Here is a 23,222-nt window from a genome sequence, read left to right on the forward strand (position 1 = left end):
AGGACATGGTCAGGCAACACCTGGCTTGCTAAGGTCACCCCAGTGCAGCAAGGACACTGTGGGGCAGTGTGCGTGAGAAAGAGACATGACCACTGACTCCCAACTACATTGTTTTGGGGTTTGATTGGGTTTTTTTGGTCTTGTTTTCCAGGCAAAAGCCCTGTGAAAATTAAACACACAATAAGGAGGGGGAAAAAGCTATGTTTTATAAATGAGAACAAGACAGGTTTTGACGTTAGTTTTGTGTCCTTCTCTGCTACGCAAGGCTTCTGGGGAAGGGGTAGGTACCACCCTGGCAGCTGAACTCCTCTGCCTGCCCTGAAAGGGAAGATGAGGGACCCAGCAGAGCCAGCACAAACCGAGACTCCTCTTGGATTCCCTGTAGTTGGCTTTTCCAGCATCAGCTGTTCCTTAGACTGGTCAGAGGTTATCCTGCAGTGCAGCCAGGAGCACCCTGGGAGGCCCCCCGGGGCAGAAGTGGGACGTGAGAGGGGCTGGCCGAAGGAAACGGAGCACCACTCACCCAGCAGGTCTGGGAGCCCTGCCTGGGCGACAACAGCTGTGGAAGAGGCACCAAGGGGGAGATGAGGCCAGCCACGGTGGAGGCCATAAGAGACAAGGGGGGTACGGGGAGAGCTGTGAAGCCTCAGGTGAGTTGGGCAGACCAGAGAGCCACAGCACTAGCACTGCCCCTGAAGCCCCTGCCGCAGGCCCAGCTAGCAGCGACCAGGCAAAGGGCCCCCTGACTCTGCCCGCGAGGCGACGAGGAGGTCTCGACACAGCCCCGCAGGGCCCTTGCGGCAGCACGTGGCCCGCGCGCCCTCACGCCGGTGTGCCGGGACTGCGCACGCGCTTAATCTCCTGTTCCGATCCGGCGCGGCCGCCGGGCGTCCGCCCCAAACCAGTAGCCCCTCCCCCTAATGGTAGACTCCGTCTACTCCCCGCGCAGGCGCGTGGCATCAGGCCCCGCCCCTTATGTCTGCTGATGAGCCCTCCGGCTTTCCGTAGCCCGTCTCTCCTTCCCTGGCGCAGGTGGAGGTTTCTGTCGGGTGCAGACGGGCCCGGCCCGGCGAGATGGCGGCGCAGAAGATCAACGAGGCGCTGGAGCACATCGCCAAGGCGGAGAAATAGTGAGCGCGGCGCGGGAGGCCGGGCTGTCCCTGCCCGGGGTCCCGAGCAGGCCGCGGGCCGGGCTGGAGAGTGGCTGCGCCGCTCGCTACTGGGAGAGGGGTGGTGGGGAGCCGGGTCTCGGGCGTTCGGGGTTCCCCGTGGCTCCGGCCTGTCGTCGGCCCCAGCCTTCCCGCTCCCCCGCGGCCGCGCGCCTTGGGAGCTCAGCCCCGCGCACCTTCGCGGAGAGAACTACAGCTCCCAGAGTGCCGTGCGCGGGTCGGGAGCTGCGGGGCGGCGGTCAGAGGGAGTGGGGGGCTCCAACGCGAGGAGGGCTGGAGGCCACGTCTCCTCCCCTCCTCCTCCTCCTCCCCCGCTTCCCGGGCCTGCCCTCGGGAGCCTGGCGGCGCGCGGGGTGGCCCGCAGGGAAGGTGCGGCGCGGGCACTCGCCTGGGGCCTGCTCCTCCACCACTAACTCCCCGTGCGACCTTGCTCAAGTCGCTTGGCTTCTCTGTGCCTTAGCTCCCCGCCCGTAACACGGGGTGCTGTGAGAACAACCCCATTAACAGTGGGGCGTGTGGTCACAGAAATACCCTGCGTGGATAGCGGGGCCCTGAGCTCTCAGAGCCCCCCTAATCCTATATGGGGGCAGTGACAGGCTCCTCCGCTAGAATGACTGGGGGTAGGTCCTTCCCCACTCTGAACTCTAGGGCACAGATGTGGGGACCCGCATGAAAGACCCCCTAAGCTTATTTCTACCAGCGTAGATTAAAAACTCCCTAGGCACACATTCTCCCTTGTTCCTTGGGTTGAAGTAACGCTGCCACCACCAAGTGATTGAACAAAGAACCAGGGAAAAGGACCACTTGGAGTTCCTCTTCCCCCAGCAATTCCCCCCCCCCCCCAGCCCTTACACCCACTTTCCTGTGGAGGCTTGAGAATAATATCCTAACCAGTTGGTTACAAAGTGATCAAAGACCCAAACCCCTGGGTCTTTGAACAATGGAAAAAATCAGTCAGGTTCTTAAAAGAAGGATTTTATTTAAAGGAAAGGTAAAAGAATCACCTCTGTAAAATAAGGATGGAAAATACTTTATAGGGTATTCAGATTCAAAACACAGAGGATTCCCCTCTGGGCAAAACCTTAAAATTACAGAAAACGGGAATAAACCTCCCTCTTAGCACAGGGAAAATTCACAAGCAAAACAAAAGATAAACTAATCCGCCTTGCCTGGCTTACCTATACTGGTTGCAATATTGGAGACTTGGATTAGGATGGGTTGGAGAAGATGGATTTCCATCTGGCCCCTCTCAGTCCCAAGAGAGAACACCCACGCAAAGAACACAAAAAAAACCTTTCCCCCGACCAGATTTGAAAGTATCTTCTTTCCCCATTGGTCCTGTTGATCAGGTACTAACCTGGTTATCTGAGCTTCTTAACCCCTTACAGGTAAGGAGGAATTCTAGGCTACCCTTCGCTGTATGTTTGACAGGGGCAGTGACAGGCCCCTCAGCTAGAATGATTGGGAGTAGGGGAAGCCTCTTCCACTCCCCTAGAGTCTGAGACAGATACTAGGAGTCTAATGGAGAGAAAAGGGAAGCGGAGTGATGCTTCGGAGGCAGGTGAATGGGAGAACTAAGATGAAGAAGAAATGCAACAGAAATAAAAACTGAAAAGAGATGAGGTGGGAAACTCGTGACTGGCTTTTGTTCAAGCAACTTCAGTGAAGCTGTGCTCACACCAAACTTATTTTGAAAGCAAAGCATTTACGTATAGCTACTTTTGTTCTTTGTTGAAAGAGGATGATGGCACCAGAAGGCTACCACCCAAGATTGGTACTGTTGTGTTGAGGACAGTATAAATGCATTAGATGTAATCATTGCTCCAAAGAGGTTATGATTCAAGTAGCCAAGAGAGACAAACACTGCAGACCCATAGTTTTCAACTTGTGGTCTCTGGACCTCTGGGGGGAGGGGGGGGTCTGCAGACTGTGTCTGAGATTTCCAAAGGGCTCCGAACCTCCATTTGAAACTTCTTAGGGGTCTGCAAATGAAAAAGGGTTGAAAATCACTGCTATAGACAGACAATATAAACTGCCAGAAGTACAACACATGATAGTTAACTTTTAATTCCAAAACCTCCATCCTGAAACAAGTTGTTCCACTATTGCTTAAAAAAAAAATTACTTTCCTTCCAAACCCCCCTCTCAGCAGAAATAATTTGAGGCTTATCCTGAAAAGAGAGGGAGAAATTACAGAACATCCAAAGGGGCCAAACATCTGTTCCTGGTCTGATCCGGATGGAGCAGTGAGGCCCAAATTGTTGGTCCTTACTTACCATAGTTTCTGGCAGTTCTTTGCCATTTCTCTGTATCTCACATGGATGGGTGAGGGTGATTTCTAGTGAAGTTTCGAAGGGGGTAGGAGGCAGTGGCCCCTTGCTAGCCTGCCCCCTCTTCCTTCCGCATTGCCGCCACTTGAAACAAAACCATATATGTTGACAGCGGGAAGAAGAGTTTCTCGTTTCAACCATTTATTCATTATTGATGGGCTTTTGATTTTTGCATTTCAGCCTGAAAACTGGATTCTTAAAGTGGAAACCAGACTATGATAGTGCAGCTACTGAATATGGAAAGGCAGGTATGTATGACTGTATGTGGGAATGCATTTTATAGGTTTAAATAATCCAGTAATTTAATCTTAGATAATATTTTGGATGTCATCATTTTAAGATGTTGTCTGTAAATCTGTAGATGGTTGTGAGGGCAGGGAGTAAAATAAAGAACCAAATCTTTCTAATTTTACTATGAAATACATTGCGCTTATGTGTTTCGAATATTTATTTGAAATGATTAGAACTAATAACATGTAAACTGAATCTCAGTGCAAATCACAATTTTAAATATCTTGCTTGCAAAATATGGTTGAACACAGAGTTAAGTCGACTTGGATAAAATAGTTAGGCATAGTTAAATTCCTTTCTTTTCTTTTCTTTTCTTTTCTTCTTTTTTTTTCCTGTTTGTAAATAGGGGCTTGACGTGTGTGTGTGTGTGCGTGCGCGTGCGAGCATGTCCACTCTGCATGGGAATCCCTGTTGTCTTCAGTGGGAGCTCCATGCAAGGAGTGGTAAAAGAATTGGACTTGAGTGAGGAAGGGAAACTCCTAATGCTGTATAGAGGCAAATAGTGGAAACCTCTGCAGAAGTGACCTTGACTTTATTCATTCTTTCTCTGCTTTATAATTTGTTCAACACTAATTTATTTGACAGACTTGACAGAGAGAATGTGTGTATGTAAAGTTTGTCTGTTGGATACTTTGAAGGTGCATGCTATTTAAAGGGCAAATATTTCTCTCTCTCTTCCTGCTTAGTTGAGGTTGATGAGGATGAGGGGAAAAATCTATCAGATTCCTCAAGGTTAATGCTTTGCTGTTGGCTCTCTGATGTACCCTGCTCCATTTCTTAAAAATCTTTTGGAGCCCTGGGACACAGATGGTTTTCTTAGGATCCAGTTGTGTTTATATGGTGTAACTTTCCATTGGTATGCATGCAGGTGATACTCAAATCTGTCTTGGCCTTCCTATTGCAGTGCCATCCTGGGTTTGCCTGATTGCTGTCTTGGATACCACTGAACTTTGTCAAATTAAATCTCTTTTTGCACTATTCCTCCTTCTCCCCTGTCCCTCCTGCCTTCTCTCTCTCTCTGACTTTCCCCCCACTTCTCTTCCCTTGAGCTCTTTGGGGACTCTTGTCAGTGGTCTTATAACACCATCTTCAAATAACATTTTGGTGCTCACTCATGCTTCAGATTTATTTTTGACAGCTATCTCATAGAATCATAGAATATCAGGGTTGGAAGGGACCTCAGGAGGTCATCTAGTCCAACCCCCTGCTCAAAGCAGGGCCAATCCCCAATTTTTGCCCCTGATCCCTAAATGGCCCCCTCAAGGATTGAACTCACAACCCTGGGTTTAGCAGGCCAGTGCTCAAACCATTGAGCTATCCTCCCCCCCTCAGTGTTCTGTCTTGAGTTTTGTTTTGTTGAATTTAAATCTCTCAATATTGACTCTTTTTCAGTAAGATACTGAGCAGAAATTCTACTGAATGCTTTTGACATCTTAGTCTTGAGGATTTCTGCTCTTTATTTGCAAGTATCCCGGAAAATGTCTCACTAATATAAAATGTAGCAGCCCAATTCTGTTTGATTCATTTTTGTCTAATCACGTTGTCCGCCTTCCAAAATCTGTTTCTTCCACTAATAGCATCTGCAGCATATCTTTCTAGCCTATTACACTTTATATTCCCAGTCGCTCACCACATATTAAATTCTTGGTTTTGTTTTGGTAAGTCATCAATAGCAACTGCGGGGGAAAAAAGATGTGTGTGGGTGTGTGCGTGCGCTCTCCAGTAGTGGAGTTGAGCTGAGTCTGCTTTGATTTTTTTAAAATCCTGATTAAATAAGTATACGGTTGCTGGTTAGTTAAGTTTCTTTATATTGTAATGTGCCCAGAACTAATTATGAAGGCTGGTATTTATTGCCGGTACACTTTGTTGTTGGCAGGGATCTTGATTTAGAAGGAAAACTGCAATTAGGCATCACTTCTAATGTGTTAGAACCTTAAAATAAACTTATTTGGCATCATTTCTAGTTAGTGAATGGAAAGGATACTGAAGTACAGGTATTCAGCTGAGAAGAGAGGCTGACTATAGTGAAAATCCAATTAGCTTACATTATATAGAGGAAGAAAGTACTAATAATTTAAGAATGATTCTTATGAGCCTTGATATAAAGTATAATAAATTGAGGAAGAATGTAAATACTTTCATTATGGGGCATATTTTTAAAGATATGGGGCATAAAGGTGCAGATAGGCGCGTAGTTGGATTTTTCAGAAGTATCTAGGCAGCTGACTCCCGTTTGAAAATCCCACTACATGCCCATCTGTATTTTTAGGTGTCTAAATATCTTTTAAAAATCTGGCTTTGTGTGTCTTGAACAATAGATGAAAGAAGGAAAATGGCAAAACATAAACACTTTTTTTTCTTTAATTCTTCTTTGTAGGTGTTGCTTTTAAGAATGCCAAACAGTTTGAGCAGGCAAAGGACGCCTATTTGAGGGAAGCTGAAGCACATGCAAATAATAGAGCGTATCTTTTCACTGATGGTTAGTTCGGTATTCAAGGAATCAAATACCTGTTTAGCAATCAGAACTGGACTGAGGGGAGGGGGTGGTGTGGAAAGATGTAAGAGACAAACACAGACTAAATATTAAAAGATTTCTTAGCTAACTTCCAAAATTCATTTTAAAGAATGTTTCCTTGAGGGCTTGAATTCTATCTGGTGAATGAAAAATAAGAAGCCCTACGGAGCAGGAATGGTCGTCTTATTTTGTTCGGCCAGTCTCTAGCACAGTGGGACCCTGGTCTATGATTGAGGTGCCCAGGTACCACTCAGCACATATTATTAACAGATTCTAGCGTTTGCTTTCTGTTCCTTAGATTTCCTTGAGATTTTTACTTTTTGAGGGGTTTTTTTGTTTGATGGTGGGTTTTTAAAAAAATATTTATTTATTTTGCTGCAAGTAGGTGACTTAAATGGGATCTCCTTGTTTGTAACATGGCTTTTAAATTGAAGACATTTCCATTAGGGAATGTGTGCTAGTTTTTTTTTTAGTTAATTGTTTGCATGGTTTTTGCCATGTGGTGCCTACAAATGGATGCTACGCATTAAACATACTGCTAAAAGATTAGCTAACATTACGCTATCTAACACAATGTAGTAACCAAAGCTCTTTTTAAATAAATGTATGTAATCTAGTTTCGTCAGCTCTTTCATAGTTGGATATGTTGAATTTTATTTTGCCCTAATGTTTATTTAAAACAAAAACAAAAAAACTAGCATGCACACGTATCAGATTAGTTTTGCCTCCGTATGAATGTTATCTTTGGTACTAGTATTTAGATAAAAGTTCAGTTTGCTTAATCCTTCAGTAAATTATTTTTGATATATAATTACCTGTCAGGTTTTATGGCTTGTATCCTTAACTTTGGCTCTGTTACATCCAGTCTCTTCCATGCTGCCAAGTAAGTTTAAATTCCTCAGTTAATTTGATGCATTTCCCAGTATGCTATGTGTATCTAAAGATGGGACTATTTAAAAAATACATACACTGGGGCTAAGTCTGCTTTCATTAAATGGCAAAGTTTCCATTATTCTCACTGGTTCATGATCAGACTTCTTAGTGGCTTCATCCTGGAAAGCTTTTGAGACTCTGCAAATCCCATTGAAGTAAATGGAAATTAAGACTTTTTAGCACCTATCAGGATTAGTTCCAGTATCTCTTGGATTGTTCATCAATAGGATATTACTCAGGATCTGCTTATTTCATTTGAGTTTTTGCTTGCTGCATGTATGATTAAGGTAATAAATAATTTTTCTCTTCACATACTTGAAATTTCTTCAATGTCTCTAATCACCAGAATGGTGCTCTATAATATTAGCTGTTCTTAATTCTATTAGTAGATTTTTTTGTTTGTTTGTTTGTTTTTCATGCCACTGTGGTCTAGTCTGTGTAGTGGAAACACAATCAGACCTTTCCTACCCTCCCATTCCTCCAGCTCATGGCAAATAGTGAAAAGATTGTCTGATTAGTTTGACGCACTGGTGCAAAATTTGCCACACACAGTACATGCTATAGAAGCAGGAAGGTATCTTTGGTCTGGGCTGGGAAACATATAGTCAAAAGCACTTGATCCATAGAAGACAACACTGTCACAGTCTCGGGGATACTGTTTATCCCCTCTTTGTGGTTCGCTCCAGACTCTGGTAGGCCATCATTCTTCCAACCCTTCAGCAGGATTGGAGTCCCATTGGATAAAAGTGTGTCTATTTGCTAGATTAAAAGAAGGTCCTGATATAAACACAGCTATTTATTTGTTTCTCAGTGTCTGGAAAACCCAGTTTCAATCAGTATATGCAAACTAGCACTGAGGGTGGTATGTCTTTAGAGTTACTTACAGTATTAGCAACTGGCCTTAATCATTGTCCACTGTTTTTAGTTCGTGAAGTGTTACGACAGCTGCTCCTCCATGGAGTTGAATACAATCATACGCACTTTATTCATGAATGTAATAAAGTGGTCCCCAAAGATGCAGCAGGAGGTTGCAATATCTGTCACTAGCGCACAAGTTAGAAACTGTCGTTGTAAATAAAAGCCACGTACGGTGTTCGAAATGTATGTGTCGTTATGATTCACCATTAGCTGATGTATAGTAGCTCTTGCTACATAGCAAGACATGTCACTTCATCTCACTGAAATAACACTGAGTAAACCTAACTTTTTTCTTTGTAGAGCTTATGAACAAGCTGGCATGATGTTAAAGGTATTTACTGGTCACTTTATTTATGTGTTTGTTTCAAAACAATAAGAAGTCTCCCATGGACAGTTGTATTTTAAAATATATGCAGTTTTCAACTTGCAGCATTAGCATTAAAGTGGTGCTAGACTTCCAGTGTTGACCTTTTATTGTTTCCCTCCAATAATTTTCAATGATGCAACATTCTTTCCTGGTTGAAACTTGATAAATCAAAATCGGGAGATGGGAGGTTGAGTTTAGTATGTATGTAATTACATTTCTCTCTTCTTAATAATGTACTTCATAGTCGCAGCTTATTTTTTTGGGTTCAGGTAAATAATAGTGTGTCCTGTTGTCACTTACTGGAGATACATCCTGAAAGGGACAGGAAATTAGATTTGAACTTGAGATTTCTTCCTTCTGCTCTTATGAGAGGGGAAGGGGAGTTCACCTGTGTAGAATAATCAAGGGACACTACTGTCTCCTTCCAATGCTCCACAGAATCAGAGGGCTATTCCTGTGTAGATCCTGTACTTCTATATTGGCTCTGCGTGCCTGTAGAGTTGTTCTTCTATGAAATTTTCCCAATAGAAAAATGGCTAATGATGACAAGGTCTTTGTTCACTTCTGAATTCCTGGGAGTTGGCAGGTTGATGGTGTTGCAAAGAGCAACCAGTCACATGTTCTCTCGTTGTGGCATCTGACTTCTGCAGAGATAGTTCTGCTAAGTTGAGGGGGAGGGAGGAGTTGTTACCTATTTTATAGTTCTGCTCCAGCTCCACAGACTTTCTACGCTGTATACAACAAGCCAAAAATATAAGAAATCAAAGAGTTCTTGTAAATGTTTGAGAGTTTTTCCTGTAGGAGGCATAGGCATGTGTTTGGATTAATATATTATTTCCGTAAGAAGCAGCAAAATAACATTTCAGCCCCGGACCCAGAAGTGCCTGGAAGCTATGGTGTAACAAGACAACTTCACGCTCCATCTATCAAATGCTCATTTCAAGGCAGATGCAATAAAGAACATACATCAATAAAAATCTCTTTACGTAGGCCAAACTCATTTGCTTTTGCTAGCTTTGGTATGGGACAGCCTATATGGTACATAATATTTTACTTCATGCCATTTGGGAATTGCCATAAGGTAGAATTACTTTGCAGTAAACACACTAAGGCGGCATTAACTTCTTTGGCTATCCTCGATGCGAGGATATCTGCCAAGGGGGTTCATTGTGTCGCCATGTGTTCTGTTCCGTGCCAAATCCTCCCAGTTTGCCTCCCTTTTTAAGGTGTACTTTCAGGATGTCTTTGAAGCTCTTTCGCTGTCCTCCGCGAGCCCTTCTTCCCTGCCTTAACTGAGAGAAGAGTACAGTACTTGCTTCAGGAGGCAAGAGTCAGGCATACTTATACAGTGGCCAGCCCAGCAGATTTGGTGTTTTATGACCTGCCCTTCTATACTGCTCATGTTGGCTGCAGAGAGAATGCTGATGTTAGTGCGTCCATTTTCCCAGCTGATCATGAGAATCCTCCTGAGGCAGTGCTGCTGGAACCACTCCAGCCACTTGAGATGTTGTCTATAGGTTACCCAGGTCTCACACCCATAGAGAAGGGTGAGGATGAAAACTGCCTTGTAAACCAAGATCTTGGTGCCTGTTTGCGGATCTCTATAATTGAAGACTCATTTGAGTAGTCTTCCAAAGGATGTGCTGGCACAGTGGATCCTGTATTCAGTTTCTGTGTCAATGCTGGTTGTTTGGGAGAGGTGGCTGCCAAGGTATGGAAAATGGTCCACATTTTCTAGGGGTTCTCCACTGATGGTGATTTGTGGAGTACAAAGAGTAGTTTGTGCAGGTAAGGGCTGGTAAAGTACCTTGGTTTTCCCGATCTTGAGAGAAAGAGAGACCGACCTAGGCTGTGATAGGCATCTGCAAAAAGATTTAGGGTACTTTGCAGGTCGGCCTGTGTGTGCAAGAAAGACACAGTCATCTGCATAGTGAAGGTCAGTGATGCCAATTCTCAATCTCGGACGTCTCCAAACAAAATCTAAGATCATGAGGAGTTAACCATCCATATGATACTCAATCCCGATTCGATCAGGAAGGCGGTCACAGATGAGAATCAGGATCACGGCAAGGAAAATGGTTAAGTGTGTTTGGAGCAGTGACACAGCCCTGCTTGACACCAGTGCGAATGCTGAATGGTTCAGTCTCTGAGCCGTTGCACAGAATGGTGGCAGTCATTCCATCGTGATGATGGAAATGAATTTCTGTGGACAGCCAAACCTACACAGCACCTTCCATAGGGCATCACGATTGATAGAGTCAGAGGCCTTGGTTAGATCGATGAATGCCATGAACAGTTCCTGGTGGTGGTCTCTTTACTTTTCCTGAATATGTCATGCCACGAAGATCATGTCAGTTGTGCCTCTGGATGGCCTGAAGCCACACTGTGATTTGGGAAGGAGTTCTTTGGCAAGGGAGCAAAGGTGTTTTAATAGCATCAGGGCAAGGATCTTCCCTGCGATGGAGAGGAGGGCAATACCTCTGTAGTTCTTCTGCAAAGATTTATCCCGTTTCTTGAATATTGTAACAATGTTGGCATTCTTCAAGTCCGGTGGAATTTCTTCGGAGGTCCAGATTTTGTTGAGGAGTTGGCAAAGTTTGTGCTGGAGCATTGTTTTAAAAGCCTCCGTTGGGATGCCGTCTGGGCCTGTTGCCTTGTGATCTTTTTTGGCTGGGTGATGGCACGCTGGACTTCCTCAGAAGTCGGGGGATCAGCAAGGTGTGCCATTGCTGAGTGTTGTGGAATAGACTTGATGGTGTCTTCAGAGACTCTGGATTCGTGGTTTAGTAGGCTATTCAAGTGCTCCTTCCAGCATTGTTTAATGGCTGCATTGGCTCCACCCTCAAGGACAATCTTGGAACGTAAGGGGGTTGGACCTTTAGAGCTTGACCCATATGTAGCTTTTGTTGCTTGAAAGAAGCTTCTTGTGTCATCTTGACCTATGAAACCCTGGATCTCAGAGGCCTTCTCTTGCCACCACTTATTTTTGATGTCACACAGTCTCCTTTGGACTTCGGCCTTGAGCAGGTGATAAGCCTCATGTTTTCGTTGGTTAGAAGAATCATTTTGCCAGTGACAGAACGCAGTTCTTTTCTGGTGAATTAATGCTAGGATTTCCTTGTTGTTTTTCATCAAACCAGTCTTGGTGCTGATGAGTGGAATATCCTATAGTTTCATCACATGCACTGTGATTGGTACACATGCACTGTGATTGTATGATTTTAACATACAAAGACATTGTTAACAGACCACCATTATATAACTCGTGATCCTTCAGTAAGCTGACGTATTATAGTTCTTGGTGACAACTCCCATACCTTAGCCCTTCTGTTTTAGCTCAACATAAATCTTGTAGTCAACAGAAATTAGTTTTCTAATCACATTTGCCACAATCCTGTTAGTGATTTTGCATGCAATAATGACTTGATAGCTTTGCAGTTTATTGAATGCGTTTAACCAACAGTTGAAAACATCATTTAGGGGGTAGAAAATCAATGTATAGTAAAATAAGCTAATTAACCACCATAAGCCAGTTTTTAGAGAACTCAAAGCGAACTTGTAATCCAGACGTTGATCAGTTAAACAGACTTTCAGAGAATCATTATTTCAGGGTTCAAATCAAGTACTACAAAAAGTCTGTATATATGTCCACTTCCGATGATGTGCCCTCCAAACAAATTGTAAAGTTTGGCTACCAGGGAACTGATTTATTTATTCCAAAATTGAAACGTGACAAAGGGAAACAAGACTGGCTGCTTTGGTTTTGTAGCTCCACTGCGTGAGTGCTCATTCAGTGTATTCCATCATGTGGCTAATGCAAAGAACAAAATCAGCCAACTTTTCTGATTTATCATAGGCAGGTGGCGGGAAAAGTAGGATGAGATGCTTGTTTGCACTGTGGATGTTGTAGTTTACATTGTGGGGAGCTGAACTCTACAAATGTAATGCTATGCAATACAGAATACTTCCATTTGGTCTGTTGTATATTAGCATAGTTCCTGACACTGTTGTTCTCCCAACTTTTTCTTACAGGAGATGCAAAAACTTCCTGAAGCAGTTCAGCTGATTGAGAAGGCCAGTACGATGTACCTGGAGAATGGAACACCTGACACAGCAGCTATTGCACTGGAACGGGCTGGAAAGTAAGCCTGCAGTATTGGTAGCTAGGACAAATCCCAAAACATTGGTGCTGCCTTTTTATAGACTGTTGTGTGAATACTGTACTAGGAGAAAGCTTTACTATCTGAGCTGAATAATAGTAATTCTGGCTTGTATTTATTTCAGGCTAATAGAAAGTATGAACCCAGAAAAGGCTGTACAACTCTATCAGCAGACAGCATCAGTGTTCGAAGTAAGTACTACCATTTTAATTTGAACAACAAAGGAAATAAAGGTTGGTAAGGAAATAAAGATTGAGTACAAGGAAGACGTGTTCAAGGTCAGTCAGCCTAAAATAGCTCTGCACACAGCTGTAATGTGAGGTTTAATTTTGAGCTCTGTCTTGTTCTTTATCACAGCAGTGAGTGAATAATGTTGCACAGGAAGTCACTCAGCTCCTACTGGGATATTTAATGTAAAGGTGCAGAGTCCAGCATTACTCCATCCCCCACTGTATACGATCTGAATTTAATCTCCTATACAGCTTCCTCCCACTTCTTGGGCAGTCCAGCGGGAGGGAGCTCTGCAGCAGTTCTGTGACATTGGAAAGATGTTACACAGCAGAATGCTGATTAAAAGTAGTAAGGCCATGGGAGAACCCCACACTGACCTGAGCTCAAACCTTATGTTTGTGTTTCATTTACAAAAAGGAGAGAAGTTGCATAGAATTAAAGCCACAAATGTGTAAAACATTTTGTTTTTGTTCTGCACCTTTAGAATGAAGAACGTTTACGGCAGGCTGTAGAATTGCTAGGGAAGGCCTCAAGACTTTTAGTCAGAGGACGCAGGTATAACTTTTTATGTTCTGAAAATCTATGTTTTCCTCTAAATATAATTGAAATCTTTACTGCTGAGTTTCACGGAATCTACATATTGCCTCTTCAAAAGTCACTATCTGGAAACAGAATATTATGTTGGTGCCTGTCAGACTAAGATCCAGTTTAAGTTTCTGCTGGCTATACCTGAGTGCTGAAAAACTCATCTGTTTTTTTCTTGTTTTGTTTTTTGGCGCTATAAAATGTTTAGTATTTCTCTAATAATTCAGTGAAGACCAATTACGAATGATTGAGAACCTGGTGTGGCTCATCTCTAAAGTTCTTCATCAGTGTGAATTATTCCCCACAACACTGGGTAGTAAGCACTTAATATTCTACACAATTAACACATGGAGAAATCTAAAGTAGGGGAATTAAGTGACTTACCCAACCAAAGCAACCCATATGCGGGTATCTGATTCTGAATCAAGGGTGAAGCATTTGACTTTGAATCCTCAGGTTGACCTGTTTTTCTAATTCTGTTGGTTAGTAGTACCAAATTGTACCATGATTTAGCATAAACATACATAACTACAACCAATAGCTCACTATAAGTCTGTCTTTGAGTCTGTGTTCCTAATTAAATTTTGTCAAGCCTTGAGTGTGTGCTGTAATTGTGAGCAACAATGATAATATAAAAGGAAAACCCTTATATTACATGGGTGGAAGGACTGTCAGCTGAGATGTGTACATTAATGTTTTTGAGACTAGCTTGATTGTCATACTGATTTATAGAGGCCACATTGTGTCTGATGTCACTTGGGGTTTGGAACATCAAGTAACTTGCATATCATTAAACAGAAAATCAGTTTGTTGTGTTTTCATCATCAGTCACAGTAGCAGACTTAAACATAATTTGTGTGTGCAGATCAGGGAGGTCCTACTGTACTTCTGTGGATGTCATTGGTGATTCTGCTTCAGAAGAGTAGTAGTCTAAAATATCCATATTCTTTGAATGACTATTTTGTGAGTTTCAGTGAAAGAAAATCTTTGGTAGGGAAATGGAATTATGATTGCCAAGAATTGTGAGATGTATTGAATCAGTTAGCTGCCATGTGAAGTCCTTAGTAGTTATAGTAACTAGAAACTTTCATCCAAAATAGCTTGATTAATTCGAGTATGAAGTTGGTGATTTATAGCTGACAAACGTAATCTGAACCTCTATTAGAGAGGCTAATGAAATTTTAAATCCTGTGCTTCTTGATTACATGCCTTTTCCAAAACCAAGCAATTCTTTTATGCTTAAAAATGTAAAATAGTAGACCATGAAGGTGGAGTTCCTAAGTTCTCTTAAATGGCATGGTTTTTACATCCATGTTACAAAACACTAGCAAGTACTCTGATAAATTTTAAATGTATGCAAAACTTTAAAAATGCCTCTCCAGGGTACTAGGCAGGGTTATTGTCCTTTTTTGCAACCTGAAATCAACTTCTCTTTTTGGTCTGAAAAGACCCACTTTTGTACTTTATTAAAAACATTTGTGTTCACATTGAAAGTATATTTATTTCTCAGGCATAAAAAGGATGGAAAACTTCGACAGTCGTGCTAAAGTTTGAGTTTCACTCATTTTGTATGTAGATTATGATGAGCGTGTATGTATGTGTGGTTTAAAATCTGTATGCAGGGGAGAGTCTTTTTAAAAAAAAAAAAAAATCAAGATAGTGCCAAATCTTCTCACATAAATTGATGTTTCAGTAGCTGACATTTGTCCCTTCCAGTGCCAAACCAGTGCTCCAGCTTGATGCTGATACTGTGCTGCTAAAGGTGTCACCTTTTGGATGAGATGTATCATGAAGGTCCTGACCATGTTTGTCCTCCTTAAATATCCAGTGTGAACTCTTGGGTCATTAGCTTTGATGTACTTCCTACCTAAACTGACTCTGCAGTTTCAGTTGGATACAGTGTTTACTTCCTGTACAAACGCTATAGTGTTGTGACTTGTAAAATAGTTGCTGTATTTCAACACTATGTGTATGTACGACTGCTTGGTTGGAAATATTAGCTCTCTGTGGACTTCCACTGCCTGAAATGATCCTTGCTCAACATAACTGATCACCAAGATATTTGCAAGTAAATATTCCATTTCCTTTCTGTTTTGCATTATTTGGATTTACACCTGTAGGGTGCTGAACATCCTAGTGGGATCCAGCAAGCATTTAAACACCAGTTTAGACCAGAGCTCAGCTCTGTACAGGAATGAGCCCTGTCTGCGTCTCTTATGCAGTTTTGGGTACTCACAATTCATCACCATGAGTGTTTTTATTTAAAAAAGTAATGTGCACTGGATTGTGACTTTCTTCCGTGAGTTGGGTTGACTTCAAAGATTACAGCTTTTGTTTTCACATAGGTCTGGGACCTGGCAATGACAGGGACAGAAATGCTAGAAAAGTATAGGACGTACATGTGTTGGTGCTCTGATTAGCATAAAATTAAACTTTCCTGGCATGTGGCATGGATTGCTTTCAAACTGAAGCACTGATTTCTGGATTTCACTCTAGTATTTTTGTCTGGTAACTCAAAAATAACAGGATTTCTGAAAGATGTGTATTTTTTTAACCTTTGCAATGTTACACTGATTCCATCAAGATTGAAGACCAAATGAAAACTTTAAGACTCGATAGTTTAGATTACTTTGATTCTTAATGCCAGTGGATTTAAACAAAAACGGTGTCTTGGGTTTTTTTGTTCAGTCTGGAGGGAAAAAAATTGATTAGACACAAATATGAACTCTTTTAATAGGCTTCATGTGGACTACTGAAATGTCTTTACAGCTCCTGTGCCGCCTTTACCACCTACAAACATTAAAATATGCACATCATAAGGCTCTAATCACTGGTTTCTTTACACTGGTTTCTCACACTTCCTTCTATGTTTGTTCTTGTTTCTAGATTAGATGAGGCTGCGTTGTCTATTCAGAAGGAAAAAAGTATTTATAAAGAAGTTGAAAATTATCCAACATGTTATAAGGTAAAAGACCTGAGTGAATGTTTCTTTCCTGTTTATAAAATAGAAATGCGCAAAGGGAAATTGATAGGCCTTTGTCTGCAGCACCTCTAACTGAATGGCACTGTATGTCTTGCAGTCCAGGATAAACTTCTTATTGGATGAGCACCTCCTGGATGGCTAGCCCCTCCTTTCACCCACCTCCTTAACTGTCTTGTATCAGCATAATAGTCTTGAAAATGCTGCAAATAGTTGTTGTGGATCATCAGAATGGCTTTTATAGCTTTCTGATCTTCTTGAAAATGCTAAAAGATAAAATATCTTTGTAGGTGAACCTGCAAATACAGTTAAATTAAATAATTCTTTGGGCTATGTGGAATGGGAGATATGTTAATTTATTTTCTAAATGTATGCTGATGGCGGGAAGTGGGGCTAGATATTTTGAATGCAATAACTTTTTGGACAAATGATAAGCATATCTAGTCAGAAAATCCTAACATAAGCAAAAAATTGGTTTGCGGTTTCAAAATTCTTGTTAGAATAATTTTGTCTTTCAGTTCTAAATTTGTAAACCTAGGTTCAGATAATCTAAGGTTACAACCGAATTGGTCCACTTTGATCTCTTCCTCTACACTACTTTTAAAAAAGATGGGACAGATCCATAGCTGGTATAGATCAGTATTTTCAGAGCCCATCACTTTTTTCATTTGTGAATGTGGAGCAGGGAACGGTGTAGAGCAATTGTGCCATTGGTTGTAGTGTTCTTTTTACACCTATCCTGAGCAAGCAACAGGACTTTTGGTATTGAATTCATAATAGAAGTTAAATATCTTATATTTGGTTACTAAAGAGTGATCAGTCATTTCATTTATTTTAGAAAACTATTGCTCAAGTCTTAGTTCATCTTCATAGACATGACTATGTTGCTGCAGAAAGATGTGTCAGGGAAAGTTACAGGTAAGGCATATATTTGCCCCATTGTTTTCAAACTTAAAATTTGGTTATGTTGAAGATTGATATGAATTCATCTTTATTAAAGAGCCATGTGGCAAGTCTGTATTTCCACAGGTTTGAATCCTGTACTCTGTAGGTTTGGTTTATAGTACAACAGTGTCTTTTGGAAGACTACCATTTGAAAAACATTTGTTGTTTTCAAATGGTCAGTTGTAGTTATTAATATACTATTAGTTTAATAGCAAGACATACATACCTTAAAATAAACAATGAAAATATTTATATTGATTTTACTTTTTGCTTAAAAATTAAACAGCTAGAAAAATTTTGTTCAGTTCACTACTCTCCACTTTTCTGTTCCTTCTTCCCAGATTATCTGTTTGCTTAGCTTTAATAAAAGCTGAATAAACAATACAGGGTTGTTGCTCTTGGCGTTCTTTCACTAAAAAATATTTAATCGTTTTAAGTGCTGCCTCATTTTAGTATCTGTCTCTTTCATATACTGAACAGAGATGGATTAGCTCTTGTACTATGTTCAGTACTGATAGGGGACTTTTTAATTGTTGCCAATTGAATTTACTGCTTTTATTTTGTGTTATCATTTTCTTGCCACTTTGTAGCTTAAGACCAGATATCGTACATTTTTTTTTTTAAAATTCTAAAGATAATTAAAAATGGATCATTTTTAACCTAAGACTTTACCTTGCCTAGTCTCAAACACTTATGATTCCATACATGCACTGTAAAAGGAAAATATTATGACTAGTTAACAGAAACTCATGAGATTTAAGGCACTTCTGTCATCTGGGACCATGCAGACAACTAGTCCCAAGCAGAGAACTAAACATTTTTTAAAAAATTGATGATCTGTTTATAATTTGCATGGTTAGATGATCATATAGTAAAAAATACATTTTCACGCCATTAGGCATTTTTGTTCAGCCTGGGTTTTGAGATTTATTTAAGCAATACCATAAACTTTTATAAACACAAGCCTTACAGCTGCCTGTCCCTCTACTCTTACTCAGTAACATGTAAACATAGACAAATTGTTGCGTGCTATGAGTGGACAAGTTTAAATGTTTTGAATGAACTTTTTGTTTCCTTTAGTATACCGGGATTCAATGGAAGCGAAGACTGTGCAGCACTAGAACAGCTTCTAGAAGGCTATGACAACCAGGACCAGGATCAAGTTTCTAATGTCTGTAACTCGCCACTCTTCAAGTACATGGACAATGATGTAAGTTAGCATTTCATGTGGATTTTCATAAACTTTCTACCTGGTAAGAAAGAGAGAACTGTTGTGGAGTTATTGTATGTTTTGTCCTGGATTTGCTCTCCCCACTCTCCAGCTTCTCATATTTTCCACTTTACTGCTCACCACTTGTAAATTTTCACATTCCTCTGATCTTCCCTCTTATCTGGAAGGGTCAGAAGAATGAGCAACTTATGGCATTCGTAAGTCTGTCTGAAAAATTGGCTGGAATATTGTTGAATAGCATCTGAGTTCAGTTCCCTTCTGTCCCCAACATGCGCTGAAAACTCTGCAGTCAATGCTTCAGCTCAGAAATACAGTACTGTTTGTACAAGTCCATTTTAGCTAGAAATCCATGCTAAGCACCTTCAGCTTTTATTGATATCAAGAGGAGTTGCAAGCACTGCTCAGTTCTCAAGAGTAGTCCTGTAATTTTACAGTGAGTTACCATGGCCATTTGCTATTTTAAAGAAAGATGTCTTTTTTTCCTTTCAAGAAAATACTTGCTATTTTTAAAAAAAAAACCACCTGCATATTTGCAAATTGTAGAAAGACAGGCAGTAATAGAAACTTCTGATCATCCTAGTGTAGGTTTTCTAACTATTTATTTTTTCACCTAATATAACTTTAAAATCTGAAAAGATGATGCCATCTTGATTGAAAAAGCTTCTGTAAAAGACCACTTATGTGGTGGTGGTTAGATAAAATATGCAGTGCTGCACATTTAAAAAACTGCATTGATGAGACTTGCTTATCTTAAACTTCTAGTCAATTGTACTGTGCAACATGGCAATGATTATTCTATAAAGGAGCAGAATCACTTTAACAGAGAGAATAGTGCATGCATTAGGTCTCTCTCTTTTTATGCTATTGGAACAGAATGTTACAAAATAATGGATTGTTGCCATTTTGAGTGCAGTCAATAGACTGAGGCAAATCCTGCTCACCTTACTTAGGCATGTAGTCCCATTTACTTCATTGTGATTCTTTCTAGAGAAAGGCAAGTAGGATTTGGCCCTATGACAATGTTGACACTAAACCTGTCAAAATGTTGTTGTTTGTTGTTGTCAGTATGCCAAGCTAGCTCTTAGTTTGGCGGTCCCAGGAGGAGGAACTAAGAAGAAATCACCAGTTACTACACTGGACAAAGCAGGAGGACCGGCCGCAGTTGGCTCCCATGCTGAGGAGGAAGATGATGAATATTCTGGTGGACTATGCTAGTTGTAAACATGTTTAATGTTAAATATCAGAAATATTGCTGTTTGTGGATGTTGAGCATATCCAAAGGTACCAGAATTACCAGCGCTTCATTGCACTCATGATATCGGAATGCTAATATTGACTTGACAGCTTTTGGGTACTATTACAAAAAAGCATGATAACCCACCACTTGTTGAAGCATTTCTGGATTCCATTCCGTACATGGTAAGAACTTCCTGAGTCACTGCCTTCCTCTGACTGAAATATCTGAATAATATTGTCTTCTCTAAAGCACATAGGTTAAAAGAAACTAAATCAGATTGGGGAGAAGTATTGAAACAACTAGAGTTTCAAATCATTGGATTCTAGAATATTTTGACTGGCTCTTCTGGTTCTCTATAACATGTTTGTAATTTCTTTTCACTTTGGCAGTTTTAAAGGTTATTCATCATGGTGTAGTTTTTTGCACATTGAGTATCTGAATAAAGAAGACAAACTCCAGATATTTATACAAGTTTAAGCTGTGGGGTGTGGACCTTTCCATTTATTCTGAAAACATTTTTACCCTGTAGAGGGATTTGTTTTAAATGCCTTATTTTTATAAGCATTATCCAGGAGTGTAAAAGGGTGTGGAAAATAACTAGGACAACTGATATGAAGCCATCTTGCAAGTTTCTTCAGATACCTATGGGAAAATAATGGGGCTCTCTTTCACCTAAAGAAACAATATTCTCAAGAGATCTTTGGTGATACATTTGCATGCAGATTGAGATGCTGTTTGTAATGTACATATTGCAAAGGAGAAAGGAGCCAACAATAATCAATTGAAAAGACTGCAGATAGATGTATTGTTTGCCGAATATAAAGCCCTTGCAGAAAAAGAAATCAGCAAAAATCTAAGTGAAATGTAACATTGTGGAAATAGCTCAGAACACAGTTCTTCAAAAATTTGAGTTAATTTAAATTTGGAATCAGCAGTACTCTTCTACAATTATTTAAAGCATAATGTAGCCAGTAAGTGGTCTGTTTAGCATTTTCTAGCTTTGGCCCAAAGTTCCCATTAATAACCCATCAAAGTTATTTGAAAAACTTAAGTGTAAATCATCACAAAAGTCTAGTGCGTATTCTTCAGGATCAAACTAAATTTGACTACTCCAGTTTGACTATTCCATGCCTAATAGGTGACCATAGACTTCAATTCTGCAGAAATTTCTACGGAAGAACCCATGAAGGACTACTATAGGATGAAGTCATTCAGAATCTGACGGGGGGGAGGCGGGGGATTCATGATATACATGGTGCACCATGACTCCTAAATTGCAGTGAGCATTAGACCAGAAAAAGGTATAAATGCTAATACTGTGGCTTCTACCTTGTTAAGGCATCAAATTATTTCAGAAATTTTGAGAATTCTTGAAACAATTCTGTTAAATGTACAAGTGTGAAAAAGCTCTTTTGAGTCGATATCTGATTTAGGAATGTTGTGAAAGAATGTGCAAACTTTGAATATGTACCACATTGGTCAGGCAAGGCTAGTGTGACATACACTGTTGATAGAATAAAAGACTCAACAATGGGAGCTTCTATGTTATGCTAGGATAGATGTTTTAAAAACTGGTTCTATGTGCCCAAATTGTGTTGTAATGGACTGAAGCTTGGATCTGAAATGCGAAGTTGTTTGAAAATACCCTTTTAGTGCTGAGCTTTCCTCGTGTGTGTGTGTGGTTTTCTTTTTGTTTTGTTTTTTGTTTTTTAAATTGTCACATTATACTAGGGTCATGGATATTGGAAGTTTGCTTGCACACCTTGACTTCTATAAAATTTGGCAAGTGTGAGTGTCTTGCTTTTCTGTCAAGACTGGTGAGAGGGCTTTGAAGATCTGTGACTTGTCCTTTGAATGGTACTAACAAATATAACTCTTGGAATAGCTTACTCTAATGAACTCAATAACTTCTGACTCCTTGACTGCTCATGGACATACATTATGCTCTAGAAGAGGGGCTCTTGTAGGATATGATTGATGTTCCCAGTACTTTTGTGTGAGGACAACTTTAGTGACTACACTGGGAATTTAAGACTACCTGTTACACACAACCTGGGATATCTGAGGAAAGGGAGTGTGACATGCATAAGTGAAGAAAATTAGTGTATTTGTATATGTTAGTAAGACAAAAAGTAGTGCAGTTTTTGTTTAAACTACCCCAGTGATAAAACACTAATGTGTTGTGTAAGATAAGGCTACAAGTCTATGCATTCACTTCTGAAACAAAGCACTTTTGTAGCATCTGTTTTTTGTTGTCCAAAACGATTTTAGACACTAACCACTGATTTTTTCAAAGTATTATGGTGAGGTTTTAGCTTGACAATTCCTTCCATGTTGATAGAGGTTTCCCAACTAAAATTCATGTACTGATTAAGGAAAGTTAAGGGCAAAAATTCGTTGTACTATGCTAGCAAAGCTCATTAAAATGAAAGGGACTTGTATGCATCAAAGAGAATAAAAATTTAATATTTGATTGCAATGTTGCTTTCAAGACTGAAATATGAAAAGATGGCTATGGTTGAAAACTAGATAGGGGGGAATAGATTATATAAAATAGACTATATTAGGTAAAAGTGTAATAGGAATGTTACTGCCTTTAGTAAATGTGTAATTGTAAACAGATGTGTCTATATTACATATTTAATGTTTGTTTCTACTTTCCAAAACAATTGGTACTTTTTTTGTAACTTATCACTTAAATAATAAGTTAAAGTGAAAATATACTGTTTTGCAGTAAGAGAAATTATTTCCAAAAATGATGCCAACTATTTAAAAACAAAAGTAAGTTTGTATGAAGATGCTGAAATATTATCCATTGTATGTGAAGTCAGATGATATATAAATTACCTTTTAATATGACTGAATTTGTATGACCAGATACAGTGTAAAGTGTTCATACAATGTGAAACTGTGCTTTATCCATACCTTTTCCAAACCTGTGAGGTGTATTAGAGTATGAAGCGTATTTGTAACAGCTCTGCAGATGCTGCCTCTTTCGGAAGAGGTTCTATGTTTCACCAATATAAAAATAAAACTTGAAATTACAGACTTATGCTAGCTTTTCCTCTGGTGGTGATCAGCTGGACTTCCAATTTCAGCATGAATTCCTTTGTTGGATAATCGCAAGAATCCATTTCTTCTAAATAGTACACAATTGCGGCAAGTGTCATAATGCTGCATGAAAGATGGTAGAAGAACTAGAGCACATTAAATACTGTACATAAATCATTTAGAATATATGAATCCACAAGTAGAGTTTACAAATTAGTATTCTGTTGACTTCATTTGCCAGATCTGTATTGGACATCGATAGTTCTGTCATCCTACAAA

The 23,222-nt window shown here is 40.3% G+C and overlaps 1 protein-coding gene across 2 annotated transcripts; it reads left to right on the plus strand.

Annotated features, from left to right (window-relative positions):
- Positions 1–952: 952 nt before the first annotated feature.
- On the plus strand, positions 953–22,944 carry NAPG (NSF attachment protein gamma). 2 transcript variants are annotated; one of them, XM_073331608.1, is made up of 12 exons: positions 953–1,130; positions 3,680–3,747; positions 6,168–6,269; positions 7,128–7,188; positions 8,457–8,487; positions 12,556–12,665; positions 12,808–12,874; positions 13,399–13,469; positions 16,386–16,464; positions 17,318–17,397; positions 18,505–18,634; positions 19,721–22,944. In XM_073331608.1, the coding sequence occupies exons 1-12, from the start codon at positions 1,075–1,077 to the stop codon at positions 19,868–19,870; spliced, it is 1,005 nt and encodes a 334-aa protein (XP_073187709.1). In that variant the 5' UTR covers positions 953–1,074; the 3' UTR covers positions 19,871–22,944. The 2 variants fall into 2 exon arrangements, with proteins under 2 accessions (XP_073187709.1, XP_073187710.1); XM_073331609.1 differs by having other exon boundaries at positions 954–1,130; positions 6,168–6,252; positions 7,171–7,188.
- Positions 22,945–23,222: the final 278 nt, after the last annotated feature.

Source organism: Lepidochelys kempii, chromosome 2 (assembly GCF_965140265.1).
Source record: "Lepidochelys kempii isolate rLepKem1 chromosome 2, rLepKem1.hap2, whole genome shotgun sequence".
NCBI classification, from domain to species: domain Eukaryota; kingdom Metazoa; phylum Chordata; order Testudines; family Cheloniidae; genus Lepidochelys; species Lepidochelys kempii.

Bases quoted from the DNA above. Each gene is read 5' to 3' on its own strand.
- NAPG (XM_073331608.1), top strand. From the start codon at position 1,075: ATGGCGGCGCAGAAGATCAACGAGGCGCTGGAGCACATCGCCAAGGCG. The intron at 12,875-13,398 runs GTAAGTACTACC...CTGCACCTTTAG, and splicing joins AGACAGCATCAGTGTTCGAA to AATGAAGAACGTTTACGGCA. The intron at 13,470-16,385 runs GTATAACTTTTT...TCTTGTTTCTAG, and splicing joins CTTTTAGTCAGAGGACGCAG to ATTAGATGAGGCTGCGTTGT.